The sequence below is a fragment of the Pelecanus crispus genome, chromosome Z, assembly GCF_030463565.1.
Source record: "Pelecanus crispus isolate bPelCri1 chromosome Z, bPelCri1.pri, whole genome shotgun sequence".
Classification (NCBI taxonomy): domain Eukaryota; kingdom Metazoa; phylum Chordata; class Aves; order Pelecaniformes; family Pelecanidae; genus Pelecanus; species Pelecanus crispus.
In genome coordinates this window covers 69,164,709-69,181,259 of record NC_134676.1, presented here as the reverse complement: position 1 = coordinate 69,181,259, position 16,551 = coordinate 69,164,709, and the positions used below count along the sequence as shown (strand labels likewise).

The 16,551-nt window shown below is 41.3% G+C and overlaps 1 protein-coding gene across 4 annotated transcripts in view; it reads right to left on the bottom strand.

Moving 5' to 3' along the window:
- Positions 1 to 16,551, bottom strand: part of SEMA6A (semaphorin 6A) — a 62,106-nt gene that overhangs the window by 34,559 nt on the left and 10,996 nt on the right. For all 4 annotated transcript variants that reach the window (XM_075726116.1, XM_075726118.1, XM_009491613.2 and 1 more), the window contains exons 6-12: positions 13,740 to 13,830; positions 10,643 to 10,762; positions 9,511 to 9,599; positions 8,388 to 8,605; positions 4,819 to 4,950; positions 1,825 to 1,980; positions 212 to 388 (exon numbers count right to left, since the gene is read on the bottom strand). In XM_075726116.1, the coding sequence (XP_075582231.1) occupies positions 212 to 388; positions 1,825 to 1,980; positions 4,819 to 4,950; positions 8,388 to 8,605; positions 9,511 to 9,599; positions 10,643 to 10,762; positions 13,740 to 13,830 (983 nt within the window). The remainder of the gene's footprint in view (positions 1 to 211; positions 389 to 1,824; positions 1,981 to 4,818; positions 4,951 to 8,387; positions 8,606 to 9,510; positions 9,600 to 10,642; positions 10,763 to 13,739; positions 13,831 to 16,551) is intronic.

Below are 16,551 nucleotides of genomic sequence, written 5' to 3'. Positions count from 1 at the left end.
CATAGGATGGGTTATTTTCTACACATACTGAAAAAAAAAATCTTAATGCAATGTAGAGACTGATAAGCAGACATCCCCTCCCCAAACAATTTAAAATTAATCAAAAAACTTGGCTTCTCTAACCACTTCCCTTTTTGTGGGACAACCTACTCTCTGGGAAATCAGAAGTTCAAAGTTGCTGATACATGAGTACAAAGAATCAGATACACACTTTTCAGGATTGTAAACGTTCATCTCCTCCAGGAAAAGGCTATCATTTAGGAAACCACTGTTTCCTGTCCGTGCCAAGAACTTCAAGATGATTCCCTTCTCTGATCCCAAGAAAACCGCGGTGTAGTTCTGATACGGCCCAGCAGCAGAGTCCACGGCAATTTTGGTCAGGCGGTATCTAGAATAACAATACAGCATTTTGCATCACTTGGGATTAGATTGCCATTTATTTTATCACTTTTTCCACTTCAGATAACTGTGTGGTAGCCTTCTAGCAACCATGTAACATATTTAGAGCACTCTTCCTAGCTGAATAACCCTATAAGTCAAAACAGACTGTACCAGTTTGGCTCCCCAAATGGTGGGAAATTTTCATGTGTTTATCTGCATGTCCAGATGTCCAATAGCTAGCAGAAGTGTTTGCAGAAAGCTGAAGGGATGCTAACAGTCTGAGACCATTTAGTAATTATCCTTCCAATCAAAAGCAAACTACTAGCTTGGTGACTTCTTTAGGCGGGGAAAAGAAAATCAGCACAGTGAAATTTTTGATAAATTTCAAGCACTGTCACATTAACAGCAGCAATAATGGTAACTGATCTACATTCAACTTTTTTGGCCAGAAAAGCTGTGCAAGTGCAACAGTGAGACACTAAACACCATTCTACCTCACTAAAAATAATCACACAACCACCACTAAGTGAGTTCAGTGCTGAGATGATATTGAATCTTGGGATGACACAATTTATTGAAAACAAGTAGTGGTGATTTGGTACCAGTTATCTGGTACTGGTGATCAAAGGAAAGTGCTCTGCAGAGCTTCCTGCTCTCATCTTTGGTTGGAGGTACAGAGCCTGACATAAAAACCTGACAGAATATACATTACTAAAACTAAGTCAGACCCTTCTGGAGCTAAACATTGCCTGGCACAAAACTCTACCCTTGTATGGAGGAAGAGAAGAAAATACAGCAAAAGTTAGTCACATTATTCTTTTCACAGCTGGAGGGTAGATAAGTAGTATAGTGACCACAGCACAGTGTGGGAATGTATTTTAATAGGAAGGGGACGGTGTATTTGAGGCTTGCTGATTTATGAGTCTTTGTTCAAATCTCTTCATTATTATTTTTCTGTTGTTGCCATAGAAAGATTATGTGATTCTGTCTGTGTGTACTTCTGCCTGTACACTTCTGTAAACATAAAACATACCAGGACATATCCTGGCAGACACCTTCATATCCGCTGAACATACCCTGGCAGGCATGTTTGTATCCTGTGTACATATCCCTGGGCTGTCTGCTGATCCTTGCCCAAAATTTTCTACAGAGCTGTCTCAAACACTGACCCACAAGCCAACAGGCAGGTCAACCTTCCCCACACAGCACTTCCTCCAAGATCCCGTTTCAGCACAGCATGGTTGGAAAGGACTGAGTTTTTTTTCCTATCTTGAAAGCTGCTCAGGGAGTTCTGCCGCATTTGCTCAGCGCTGCCATCATTCCTAGCTGGATTCATGCCCAGCACACCAAGGATGTTTACAGAGTTTGAGAGTATTCTGAGCAAGACTATTAGCACAACTTGAGAGCTACGACGAGGACAAGAGTCCACTTGGAGGTACGTACCTGACCATCGTTCTCAGGAACCAGGGTCGATTGACAATGGAAGGTACAGCCTCATCCATCAGTGGATGTGTTTTGATGAAGTTCAGAGTATCATCTGGGAACTCGTTAGATGTTACATATTTTTCTAATGATGTAGAACCAGCACAGCTACCAGGCCTAAATAAAACAAAAGGGTAAAGCCAGAACACTTATTTGATGCCTAGTGCAAATCTCCTTTTGTAATAAGGCCCTCAGTGAAATCTGTGCATTACAAGGGTTTAAATGGAGGATTGAGAAATCTGGTGGACTTGTTCAGCCCCTCAGGGGAGGCATAAAATCCTGCTCTATGCTCCACTAAAAAGGACTTAACACGTCACCTAAAAGCACAAAGACATTTCTTCAGCAGGCGTGTGACACACACAGTTTGTAGTTCATCCACTCACATGGAACCTAATCACTGCATGTCTGCATTTGGCTTGATGCTACCTGCTGGGCACAGGTGCTTTCTGATCTGTAACTTGCCTAGTTGACTGCTCTTTCTGTAACTTGCCTAGTTGACTGCTCTTTCCTGGAATAAAAGCAGTCTCTAACATACAGAAGGAAGTTGATTTTTTTAGCATGGGTGAAAGAACGCTGCTTTCAGTCCTGTCTGGTAGAAAGTGGACTATTGGAGAAGACAACCCAGCAAGTATCCACATAAGCATTGGTTTTACCCTTCATGCAATTTGGATGAGACCATTTAAGTATGGTAGCACATTGAGGACCTTCACTGAAAGGTTATCTAATTATTCTTTTACAACTTAAATGCAAATCTGCTCACCCTATTCCTAAAATCTACCCTGCTCCTCAGAGGTAACTTAACCTTCCTGCCTGGGCAAGTCACCTTTACACAGGAAGCAGCAAAATGCTTTGCCTGTTATTAATATTTGGGGGTTATTTTCTGCACCAAAGGGCCATTTGTTCCCATTTCCTAAAGCATTACGATTCTTCAAGCCTTTGAGCCACTGTGAGACAGGAACATGAAAGATGGACCACCCACTCATAAACATGCTGCAGTGTCCAATGTTCATCTGCTCTGACGTGGGTAGAGCCACTTACATCAACAGAGTAATGCCAACTTGAACAAAATATAGCACTGGTCCTGTCATATCTGTTGCTCAGATTCAGATGAATATTCGAACCTCAGGTAACTAAATGTTATGTAGAAAGCTAGCACAGGACTGGAGGGGACTAGCTGGGTCAATGAGTCTGGTCCCACACAGCTGCACAATGAACACTATATGCAGAGACTGTGTGCTCTGCCTCTTCGTATCCAAAATATTTTGGTTGTCTTGTAACTGCATATAGAATTAGCAACAGAGGGAGAGAAGGAGAAACCAAGGGCATCACTGGTCTTCTAGGTCTTTGCGAGGGCACTGATTGAGGAGGCGGCATTCCCAGAGAACTCTAGGGAGCAGCCTTCTGGCACTGTAGGGCCTAGGGTTTCTGTATATCTAATCTGGAGGCCTATTTCCTCCTAAATCTTAATCACATGATTGGATTAATCCTGCTTTAATCTCAAAACTGGTTTAATCAAGTAAACATAAAACCAAGTAAACCCTGCTGTGCACCTCAGCCAAAAAGGGAAGCACGGCCCCTGAAAGGCTCCAGTATGTTTCTGAGAAACGTTAGGATCAACAGGAGCACTAATGTTTCTGCACCATACCAAGATAGCCAAATAAAAATGGCCTTATTTCAAAGGCATCTTGTGCCTCTCATGCATTTCAACATAAGTAGAAGTAATGATTATTTCTATTAAGCAGACTGATGGCCAAATGTTACATGAAACAGTGTTCACCAATTCAGTTCATGTTATCTCCTGCTGGATTAGAAGGAGCAGTATTATCTTCATCATAGCTGTTAGCCTGCTATTGGCTCATCCCACAAAGTCACAATGCAGTTTTCTCTTCCTCCTTCCTACTGAAAGAGATTTCTCTTTTTCCTCTAGCCTTTCCCTGCCAGTACTCTTTATCTGAGTCAATTCCAAACAAATGACATTGGAGCCCTCGTGCAGCCATGCACTACCAAGGCAGCCCATCATGTCAATAAGTTGTTGAAACACTGCAAAAACGAGAAGAAAATCCAGCAATAGTGCTAGCAGGGGCCTTACTAAGGCTCAGACCAAACAAAAGACACAGAATTTACCAGATTTTCCAGTTACCTCCAGGCTCTTCTCTTGAGTGACAACCTCAGAATAAAGACAGAACAGGAATACTACACTCAGCAACTCTAAAACATGACGGGCCAACTTTGGACTGAGGTAGAAGCTCAGTTGGCACCACAGAGCTTCAGATGTGTTTTTCTTTTGAAGTTATGCAAGATATCACAGGCAATGTAAAACATACATTGAAGTGGTAGAGCTTGACTGAGATAAATTAATTTGCTTTATCTACATTCAGAGCAAAATGCCACTGGTGTAAATGAGTTAACCAGTGGCTGCCAACAGCAACTTGTATGAAATGGGTGCTTGTAGGAAATACAAAGAGAGTATAACAGAGGAGCCACATGCAAACAGGAGGGAAGTGGAAGCAGGGAAAACAACTTAGAGAAGGAATGAGGAAACTGAATCTCCGTTTTGATGGAACGCTGTATTTTTCTCCCTGTGATGCACCCTCTGTGGCACATAAATTGCATGTTAACTGCAGAACAGCAAACCACAGAACTTGTCCAGGCTTTGTCATGAGATATATCCATTACTGAACCAGTTTGCAACAGGTGTGTAACTCACGCCGCTCTTAAGTCATAGATTATTCTGATCAAGCAGATCTGATGCTGGCCTGATTTATGTTACACAAATCTTGTTTAAGTGGAAAAATTCTCACTTGCATACCTTAGATCCAAATGCAACTCAACTTCTATTTTACTGTTACAACATGTATCTTCAATTGTATCTGCACCTTACAAGGCTGTTCAAATTGTCAAAAACCTCTGTGCTGTGTGCAGGAACAGAACAATATCACTGTACATGAAACGTACCTCGGCTTGGGCACTCGTTCATCCGGAACTGGTGTCCATGTGGAATCCGGAGACTTTTGTTCTTTGAATCTCCCAGTAAATACATTGGCAACGTCAAGCATGTCATAGGCACAGACTGCAGAGCCAGGGATGCTACAAAGTGACATTTCCCAGAAATTGTTACTCATTCTGCAGTTATGCATAAAATCTTGAGTGAAAAACATGCTGTATAGAAGTCTTCCTGTCACAGGCTACTCAATCCTGAACTCTGTAACCCCCAAGTAGTGACAAGAAAAGCCAGCCCCATGGAAAAGCCTGAAATACACCAATCAGCAGACAGCTCCTGCCAGCACAATTTGTTTCAAAGCCTCTATAGAAAGAAGTAATTGCAACAATCTTGAAGAAGGGAAAGAATCTGGGAAACCCTCCGTACCACTGGCGATGCATGAGGAGTAATAGCCAGTCTCATTCAGAGCCCATTATCTGGAAATTTAAGTTCTTGTAAGTCACAACATCTCTTGCTATTAATTCTCACAGTCCCTGTCATGCCTCAGAAACACACTGCACACAGGTCAGAAGTTGGTGCTGATCAAAACTGGGAGCATGCTGCAATGTGCCATTGACCTGGCATTTACATGTTATTACTCCATCCTCCCACAGCCTGATCTCCACCAATTTCTCCCAGTGGAAAGGCGTTAACTATGCTCAGGAATTTGCTTAACTCAATGAGGTGTAAAGAGCTTATAGAAGCAAATTCAATTTTATTTTTAGATGATGAAGTTGTAAATTTCAACTTTTTGATTATTTGCATGCAACTGCACGATAGCATTGTCTAAACGTAATTATATCCTTACCTACATACTTTCTGAAAGGCTTAGGGGTTTCCCATGGTCAGTCACTTGGAAGCATGAATTATTCATTTACCCACCTTTCATTTTTTTTACACATGAACTACTGTATTTGTGTCTGACTTTCACCGCTTGATTTTATCGGCTATATAGCATGAACCCAGCTGGCTGAGGCTTTCAATTCTGATTTTAGCTAGTAGGTTATTATACACCAAAGAAAAAATGTAGACACTGTAATACTGTTACAAACAATAAAACTAAATTCATAAAGGTATATAAATTGATAGGAAAATAACTGTTTGAATATTAAAAGGTTTCAAAATGCTTTTTACTGAAGGAAACAATAAGTAGGGAGACAGCATTGGTCTTACTTTGATCTCCACAGATTGTGTTTTTATATGGAAGGAAACTTCAAAGCCCTATACTAGTGTGATACTACATAGCAAGAATTTTAAATGGAGGCAGCCACAGGTATGTCAACATAAGAGTTGGTCATGGGTATATTTGGCCGCACACAGGACCTCACCCTAAAAGACACCTCAAGAACCACTCCAGCTAGAAGATTTTGCACTTTGCTGAATTAAGCCCTAAAGAAAAAACAGCCCTAAAATCTTGACGTGTACTATACAGAACTAACAGTGATGATAACTATGCTCAACACATAACTCCACAGTGATGGAGGGATCGCTGCGGTGAGAAGACTGCCACAACTTTTACTCTTGAGGATGGCAATTTGCGGGTCCACAGTGCGATAAAGCCATGCAGATCATAGAATCATAGAATCGTTTAGGTTGGAAAAGACCTTTAAGATCATCCAGTCCAACCATTAACCCACACTACCAAGTCTACTCTAAGCCAATCAAGGGTAGACTAGACTAAACCATGTCCCAAAGTGCCACATCTACCTGTTTTTTGAACACTTCCAGGGATGGTGACTCCACCACCTCTCTGGGCAGCCTCTTCCAATTCTTTACCACCCTTTCCATGAAGAAATTTCTCCTAATTTCCAACCTAAACCTCCCCTGGCGCAGCTTAAGCCCATTTCCTCTTGTCCTATCGCTAACTACTTGGGAGAAGAGACCAACACCCACCTCACTACAACCTCCTTTCAGGTAGTTGTAGAGAGCGATAAGGTCTCCCCTCAGCCTCCTCTTCTCTAGGCTAAACAGCCCCAGTTCCCTCAGCCGCTCCTCATAAGACCTGTGCTCCAGACCCTTCACCAGCCTTGTTGCCCGTCTCTGAACACGCTCCAGCACCTCAATGTCTTTCTTGTATTGAGGGGCCCAAAACTGGACACAGTATTCCAGGTGCGGCTTCACCAGCACCGAGTAATGGAGATGGAGTCCTGTGGGTCACAGTCAAGCCATTTCCCAACCACTGGACTACAACCCATCACCAGCTCCTACCCTGGGTGACCTCAGGTTAGACTGGGGAATCTCTTCTGGCTCACTCCAGGGGGAAGCTTTGTTCCAGAGATCAAAGATATTTGTTGCAGCTTTTCCTCAGTGGAGGAGGAATAAGAGAGATGTGTCCATGTCAGAGGTAGGTCTGTTAATGAGGTGTCTCCAGGCCTATGGGCCCTCCTGTCATCTTCAATGTCTGGCAAAAAATGGGGCCTATAAAAGAGTACCTTAACACCAAGTATTCAGATTTTAAAATGCAGGGTTTAAAGAAAAGTATTATTCATGACACACCACAGGAAATACTGGCAGAGCTAGTATTATAAATTTTGAGATAATCTCAAGATACAACCTATTTTCTGATGCTGAATCTCTTGTTTTTATTAAGCCAGTTTAAAAAGAGATCAACTTAATTTAAGCCTGTATTCCTTACTGGTGGCATAATTACTCCATTGCAGTTCCTATCGTTTTGATGTCAAAAGCATCGATTACGCATTACAGGCCCGGGCTTACTCTCATTTGAAGTCAGTTCTGTGCACGACCTCACTGAGGTCAGGCTTTGACAAGAGGTGGTGAGTGTACAGCAAAACCAGGTGAATTTCAGCAACAAAGTTCCCCTTTCAGCTCAAATATTACTCTGTGAAACAGTAATGTATTTTTTAATTAGAATGCTACTATTTTTTTAACTTCTCTGGGAGACCTCACTAATTAGATACAGTTACTCTTTTAATAACTTCTGGAGAAACATGTTATAATGCATAATGGTAATAAATTCTTTGCAGATGAACCGATGCTTTTGGAAAATCACAACAACAATGAAATACAGGTGTTCTGGGGACCCTCCTTCCCAGCCAGAACGACAGCATAGCATCTTGGCTCTCCCAGGAGAAAATGCAAGAGTCAATAGGGATGCATGAAATAGAGGGAAGGAGTGCTAACATGGTTCTTGGGGGTTTAGATATAAATAGGACAGACCAAGTCCTTTGTCTGTGAGAAAAAAAGAAAAAAATCATATTTTCTCTTTGAAATAACATTCTGCAAGTTACACACTGCAAAATTTGTTCGTGGCTGGTCTGAATTATTCCCCTGTAAAGAAAAGTACATCCAAGGAACATGTCCAGATAGTAAATGGCTGAAAGCTGCTCTAAATTATCAGATATAAAATGAAGTAAGCAATACCAGGGTATCTTAAAGTGAAACACAAACTATCAGTAAGTGTGCGGTACACAATAATTACATTGTATTAGCAATCACTTCTTGTACCTTCGTAAAGTAAAAAGAAACTGCAATGAAAAGCAAAACATAAAGGAAACAGAAGGTAAAAGGTTATTGTGCCTATTACCTATTATATGGAGTGGAGAAGGTTGCTAAAACAACATCCCGGCCATTGAAATGGATAACATCTGTAACTGCCTGCAGTATGTTAAAGTAGAAGTGTGAATCGCCAGGCACTGAGCAGTTCAAACGAGCCTTGAGAAAAGAAGTCCACTGTTTCTCCAGCACTCTCTGAGATCCTCCCATGTCGTTTTTGCAAACCTGAGCCACCCTTGGGAAAACTACCTGGAAGGAATAGAGCAAAAATAATGGAGAAAGTGAATGCTTGTTTGAACTAAAAGACTTTGCTGAAATTCTGCTTTTAAAACATTTGGAATAACATAGTGAAGTGCTTAATTTAATCCCGTGTTTCCATAATCTGTGACAAATAAGAAACAGAGAAAAACTCGGCTTTGGAACAGTGTGCTATGAAAGATAAGGCTGCGGCATTTACTATACAGCCATAAATCCTTCAGGAGATCTGTTCTCAATCCATATAAAACTCATTTCCATACAGACTGCTTAGCTTTCTATTTCCCCAAACAAAAGCACATTTTATATTCACAATCCCTGCAACCCACGCTGCCTGCTCTGACTCCTGTGTTTTCAGCACTTAAAAACTATGCAAATCTTGCTGGGCTTTTATTCCTGCCCTCCACCTTTGTGACCTTGGTCAGCTTTTCTGACTGCTTAGTCAGACAGCTATTGTGAAATTAGCAAAAATGCAGAAAGTGTTTAATTATTCTTTGCGGAACGGCAGAGCACAAAATTCCTGCCCCTGTTTACTCAGCACTCCAATTCAGATTTCTTGAAGAAAAATATCTCCATGCTTTGGAATCCGTTTTTAACAATTACCTACTACGCTGAACTAACTACATTTGCCTTGTGCTTTTTATGATTTGAGAAAAGAGATTCCAGCATACACCATCACTGTAAGAAACCACCCTGTTTCCTTTCAAGACAGTGCAATGTTTCACTCCAACCAACCTTTTGGCTTGAGCGATAAGAATCTTCTCAAAATGATGACCTTGTCATCATGATTTATGGTTCTCATTTCAAGGTCACTCCTAACAGCATTGGTCCAAGAATAGCATATGTTTTCCTCCTCCTGAATCTGACAAAGTCATTCAAGGCAATGTTTTTGCCCTTACCTTTCCCATGCTGTTGTACTCCACTGCTATTTCCCGGAAGAAGAAGTAAATATAATTGCCATAGTCCACTGCCTGGACAAAGTATGGTTCTAGAAAAAAAATCAAGACGTCCTATTTAGGCACCATGTACACCATATAGCATGCAAAGAGAAGCCAAATACATTCACACTAAACATCCAAAGGTGAAATGCCCTCATTAGGCAAACTTGCTCAGTTTTCAGAACTAGCAACATCACCACTGCAGAAGAATCACTGTCTGGGGACAGGACAGCTGGGGACAAATCTTTGCAACTTCCCTGCAAGGTAGTTAAGAGTTTGCCACTAATACATCTGCCTTGCGTGGTGTACGAGGAAAGCTAAAGAGGCAAGATATAATGGTATGCCTGAGGAGTCCAAGCAGTGCTCTTTATGGCATGCAGGCTGTGTGTGGAGGGAATAACAAACCATGTAACTGTTTCTGCCCACACGTGTCTGTAGCAGCAAGCAAAGTGGGACAGCTAAAGTTGACACCTGGCAAAACATTTCTGCATGCGGAAAAAGACTTCAAACTATGGCTTTGCTCCCTGTTAAAATCACTCCAAATGCTAACTATTCATAACGCCTACATGAAGCTAAACAGCACGTTCTTAACAATGAGGGCATTTAGAGCACAGAAATTGCCTAATTCAATGGCAGCTGTACAGTCCCTAAGAACCATAAAAGAAAGGCTTTGTGCAATATCCTCATAATTTTATTTTCATTGATGAATCTTAATGTTATAGGACAAACCCTCTATACTTTATGAAGCCTCGACTGCTACCTAACACAGGAATATTTTCAAACACAGCCCAAGCACACTGAGCCCTGCAAGTTCCAACCTTTACATCCAACAGCTGTAAACTGATGGATTTCAGCTTAGAAAGCTCGCTGGAATATATATTCTCATCTACCATGCTCACAGTTTCTGTCAGGTCCAGTAACTTGGCTCAGGAGAAGAAGGAAAGAGATAAACAGATCAGCGTAAGTGAGAGATGTAATCTAGTTCCTTCTTTCTGCCAGAAAGCATTGGTGAAATGAAATGACAGAGAGGTCTGTCAGGAATCCAAGACTCTCATCAGAGATGCCACTTTTTTCGTTTTGTTTGTTTATCTACCTTTCAACCACTTTGAGTCATGTTTAACTGTCCGCAGAGTTGGGCTGTCTCCAAGGCTCCGATATATGACTGCATCTATTGCAAGGAAGTCGGTCACTGTGGCAGAATACAGCTTTCCCTCTGGGGAGGAAGGAAAAAAGAAACAAGAGGGGAGGAGCATTAGAAATAATATAACTGCTTTCTCTCATCAGTCAAATGAGATGGGGCAAATGAAATCATCATAATCTCCTTAGGAACACTGAAGGGAAAAAATCCAGCTAGGTAAATGGGGCTGAGCACTGAACATGCAACTCACCAGTTTTCAACATAATAATTTCAGAGGGATGCTGTGGGAGAATAAACCTTACGGAGTAATTCTTCGCCAGTTTAGGTAAGTCACACTGAACTACCCTATCCAGTTTCCCTGCACGTGCCTCTGGTTCAGTGCTTATAAATTCTGCCTACATATGTGAGCAAAACAAATATGGGGAATAAGCTGCGACAGAACTGTTAGTTTTAACCAGGAGAGCAAACCAGACAGGTCTTAGGGACTGTCAGCTAATTGACACTTATGCAAATTTCTCCCTTTGAGAGCACTTCTCCTCTGCCAAAGCTCACTAGCAAAAAATTAAATAGTGTGTAGGAAGCCCACGTGAAACAGGGATCCAAAGAGATGGAGGAAGATTGCCTATCTATGTTTCTTTTCTAAATTGTGTTTTAGGCATTTCCTACATGAATTATGCATTCCTCTCTCTTAAAGAACTGGAGGACAAGCAATAAGAAAGGGTCTACAAAATGGCACCCCAAGGACAGCCAAAAGATGCAAAACTATCAGGAGGTAAAAGCATGAGCTCCAACAACATTTTAAAACTATATTTTTTGTCTAATCTGTTTGCAGGTCATATTAACTGTACAGGGCTGTTTTCATGTGTGAGACAGATGATGTGAACATGATGTCTGATAGGAGCACAAGCATCATGGCAAGAGGACAGCAACCTGTGTCTCTGTTGTGTCTACATAAAAATCAGAATGGCCTACATCTCCTTTGACAGAGATTATGTTGGGTCCTGGTCCTTGAAGGTACCGACACTGAGGACATACCCAGGACAAAGCAGAGAATTTTCTATTAGTCAAGCTCTCCTCATTGCACTTACAGATAACATTTAATTTCTGCTCAAGATTTAAAAATCAGACTGTTTTTCATTAGCAGGACTGTACTCTTTGTTCTGAGCCCCACAATTCCCATCATTATTTGGCTATTTAAAAATGGGCTTTTTTTGGTAGCAAAACCAGAAAAATTAATTACAAAAAAAGCAGATACTAAAAACAATTTTAAAATAGAGTAAAAAGCTGAATTGTTTAGATATGGATGTCTGAATTCATGTTAATACAATCACACGTTTATTTTCTTTCCTGCCAAGTTCCTGAAGACCATGTGACCAATTACAATTTGCACATATCAGCTGTAATAGCTACAGGCTGCAAGAAGAGCCATATTCATGTAAGTGCACCCAACAGACTCCAATGAGCTGGATTAGTGCCCGAAACTGCTCTGAACCTGCTTTTTGCTGCACTCTGAGAAGTTACCATGGGTATCAATATGTATGACATATCAAACAGTGATTTTCTGAAGCTAGCAGATTTACAAGGTATATTCTACAAGAATTTATTTGAACAGTATCCAATTTATTCCAAATCATCATGAAAGAGTACGATAATTTCTATAAATATTCCTTTTATTATCATATAATGCGAGGACTTCTTCAGTGACAGAGTGGGTAGTCATCTTACCAAATTTCAGCTGCATGCAAGGTGAGTGTTTACATTAAGGTGGTCATAAACGCTTTCTTGGCCAGTATAGTGAGAAAGGCCCTTCTGAAAGGTGATTCAGACTGCCCTAAGGATAGGGAATCTGAGACACATGCGATAAATCTTTCTCCGAAGGTGTCTCTCTCTTTCCATGGTTTATGAATTACCTGCTACAATCAGAGAATTTTTACTTTATGTTCTTTTGACTGTAATTAAGAAATTACATACTACCACCATCATCATGACCATTATTTTTGAAATAAAAGGACCTGTTTGTTTACACTATAGAGAGTAAAAAAAAAATGTAACCTGCTATAAAATCTCTCCTTTGTAAGGCAGATGATGCCACCTGAAACACAGCGGTACTTAATACAGCCCTTCGGTCACAGACTCAGTTGAGAGTGGCTGGAATACTTGCACACTCTTAAATCTTCAGAGGAATAACTAAAGTATTTCCACATGAGCACCCAGGCTCTGCTTTCTAGCATTGCACCTGCTGAAGAGGACTGACATTATCATGGGTGACTTCTGCATTATCTTTACCACCTATTTTACAGCCAAATCTAAGAAAAGATCAGCAGGGTTCACACTAAGAGAAGTTCAATGAAGAAACAATTTTATCAGGAATTCATGGAGAGGTACAAAAAATATCATTTCACAATCAACAGCCAAAATTAACCCCATTAATAAACACTCACTTTTTTAACTATTGTAGTAGGAATCAGAGTTAACTGTATTCTGCTGCATACAGGATAAATCATTATTAACCAGCATACTTCTCTCCTTTGTCTACAATAGCTGGTAACACCATATTGAGATGTTTTCTGCTTTAAAATAAAATCACCTTCCCTCTCCTTCTAGATCTAAAAAAGGGGACATCACAGCATGTTCCCTGACTTCCTTTGATTATGAAGGTTAACTTAAGCTTAGAATTGTTAAGGAGCACATCCTGCGCGCTCCTCATTAAAGTTCACAAAAGCCTTGACTTTCCTTGACTTTCGCAGAAGCCGGATGCAGTGAGAAATGGTGCCTCACACTTGGTCTGGCATCATATTATCATGAATCCAGGAAATGCTGAAATATTGAACCAGGAAACTGAGGCTTCAGGCAATGTTTATGGTAGTGAAGTTAATCCTAGAGAAGGGAAGGCTTCTGTGCTAGTGATTTCCTTATGCCCCCTGTATTTTTAGTCATTCTTCACTCCCTTTGCCACCTTTTAGATTTCGGCATTCTGGACTCAAGAGACGCAGTGCTATGGCAAGCCTGGGCTGCAGGACAGAAACCAGAAAGTTTATCTCCATCACTTTACCTGCGAACAATGCAACGTTGGCATGCTTTGCATCATAGGGGCACCTGGCCATTCCACTGAATTCATCTCCCAGGAACTCCAGGGTATCCATCTGAAAAACGGAAGGGAGCTCCTCAGATAGAGAAACAAAACTTCTTACCCAGGATGAGGCTTATGAGAATGTTTTTTTTCTTTTCTGGGTGGGTAGGAAGGTCCTTTCTCTAACTGTGCTCCTGACTATGAATGAAGAAGCTGACAAAAATCACAGTGTTAAATAAAATCAGTCTGAAGAAAGTGCATCCAGTAAGTCAAGCATTCTTTTGGAGCTAATCACTCTTACCCTAACACATTTTACAAAAGTCTTCAGTCTATATTCTATCTGCACACAAGCTTCCTGTTGAACTGTAGCAGGCTATGTGGTCTGTGGTTCTGGCCAGGATTCAAAATTTATCCTCAACAGTGATCCAACAGAAGCGCTCTTATATACAGAAAAGACCGCAAGCCACAGCAGTCAGAAGACACAACACTAGGACAATTATCTGTGTGTGCATTTTTCTCCCCAAAGTCCAGAGATCCTTCTGCTCTAGTCTCAACAGTGGTGCTCTCTTCCTTGATTTGCATACTCAGAAGGATGCTCTCCAAGTCTTACTGTATCAGTTGAGTCTGTGTCACAGAGAAATCCTCTTATCATCAGGCAAGAATTAATCTGGGCAGGAATTATAAAATCTGAGGCTTAAGTGTAACTCCTGGGAAATAAATTCACCCTGGGCACTGATAATGACACAAATACACAGATCAACTTTACACTAAGTTCAAGAGGGCTTAGTGAGCTACGGGCGAAAGGTACAGTTCTTCCCTCTTTAAGATTTTTACACTACCATATTTTGGGAATGAGATTTTTTCTAGCATATTCAAGTAACATGAGCAGCTCATATTGTATAAATCACATACAGTACAGATTCACAGAGCACGAAAAATAACCTACAGGGCACTGTCAACTACTCCAATCAACTTTTAGCTTGTATGTTACCACACCCAAGTCCTCCAGTGGATGATTTGTCATCATTTGTTTTTCTGTCATGTATCCTTCCTGTCAAAATCCACTCTGAATGGAATTAGTTGTGTTTACTCAAGGGCTGAAAAACATTTCACATCATAGAGGAAACAAGTTACAGTCCTGAGCAACTTTCTCTGCACTGAGCCCCATGCCTCAGGCTCATCCACACTTCCGCTGGCACTGTTGAGGGACAGCCCTGTTTTCTGTTTGGCACATCTTTAGTGCTCTCTCTATATAATGCAGAAATACATGGATGAAAAGCCAGGGCAGGTGTTGGAGAGACCTTCTGCTGACTCCCAGAGGTACCACCATCCAGCCCCGCCCAGCTCAGCAACAGGTGAGGCAGTCTGCAGAGGCCATGCATCACAGGGAGTGAAACACCTGCAGTAAGGGTAAGGAAGGCCATTATATCCCTCACATCAGGATGCCAAGGAAATCTGTATTTGTATTAAAAGACATCTTTCTAGCAAGGGGACTGGTTGATATTTGTTAGCCGCATTATTGGCACTGAGAGCTAAAAAATTACAAACTGTGCTGGAAGACTAAGTACAGCACTGAGACCGAGAAGCTTCGTTGCATGCTAGGAGGAAAGGAAGAGAAGAAACGGCTGTTAATAGAGCAGCTACCTGTACCACAGTTACCATGATGCAGGCTTGTATTTTTATTCAAATTTGATTCTTCTTCCACAGACTGAAAGAAAGGACTACGCTCAGCTTCTCTCCTGTGTTTCCTAGACTATAGCCACCACAGTGGCTAAACAAGGTAAAACAGTATTGCAGAAAAAGCAAGGAAGAGCAGCAGGCACAGCAAATACCACCAAGGAGGTTGTTTTCCTGGATGTTAAGGTCTTTACTCTGTTTTTTACAGTAACACTGAACCCAATGAAATGAATGAGAATTGTGTTGTGACTTTATCGGAAGCAGCATTAGCAAAGATGAATTTTCTTTTTCCTGAAGAAGGATGAGAAATGACCTGTGGGACATAGCAATGCCTGGAAAAGCAGAGTCGGTATATCAAAGGCCTTAGTGAATTCATTTCAAAGCTACTCCAGAGACATCCACTGTTGGGGGATATATCAGATTATACTGGTGTAATTCTGAGAAAATGGGGAAATATTTTAATAAATGGGTCCTGTTAAAATGCAGATGACAGGGACACACTGTGTCAAAGGAAGAAATTGGGGTCAAGGAATTAATATCGAGTATCCACAGACCAGCACAATTTTCAACACTGCTCTAGATAATGTTTTGGCTTTGCAGACCCCCAGCTAGTGAGGAATACATCACCCTCCTGCTGTACCTTCCCTGTGGAGATGTGCTGTCAATCACTTTTACAGCACACAATGCCATAGGATCTCCACAGCTTCCATATCTGCTGGGTCTCCAACACTAATCTTCCAAGGTTTTGCTGTGCTAAGCCCTCAAGTGTCTTGAGAACTGGCTTTGGGATTGAGAACAGTACGACAGAGACATTTAAAACATGCTACCCCAGAGGTAACCCTCAGCATCAGTCTATGACTTGGTGTGGGTGTCAGTGACAAGCTGAGGAACTTTCTGAGGAGTGACCACATCCCCAGGCAGGGATCTGAAGGACTCTGCACCTGTGGAGGGCAACACAAAGTGGCAATAAACTCTGATGTGCAGGAGTTGCAAAGAAGTAATCAATCCATGCAATCCTCAGAAACAAAATCAACACTGAGCTCTGTAGCATCGAAACAAGCTAGGATAAATGCTACAGGTTAAATGACGCACTGTTGAACGACAACCTCATGCTGTT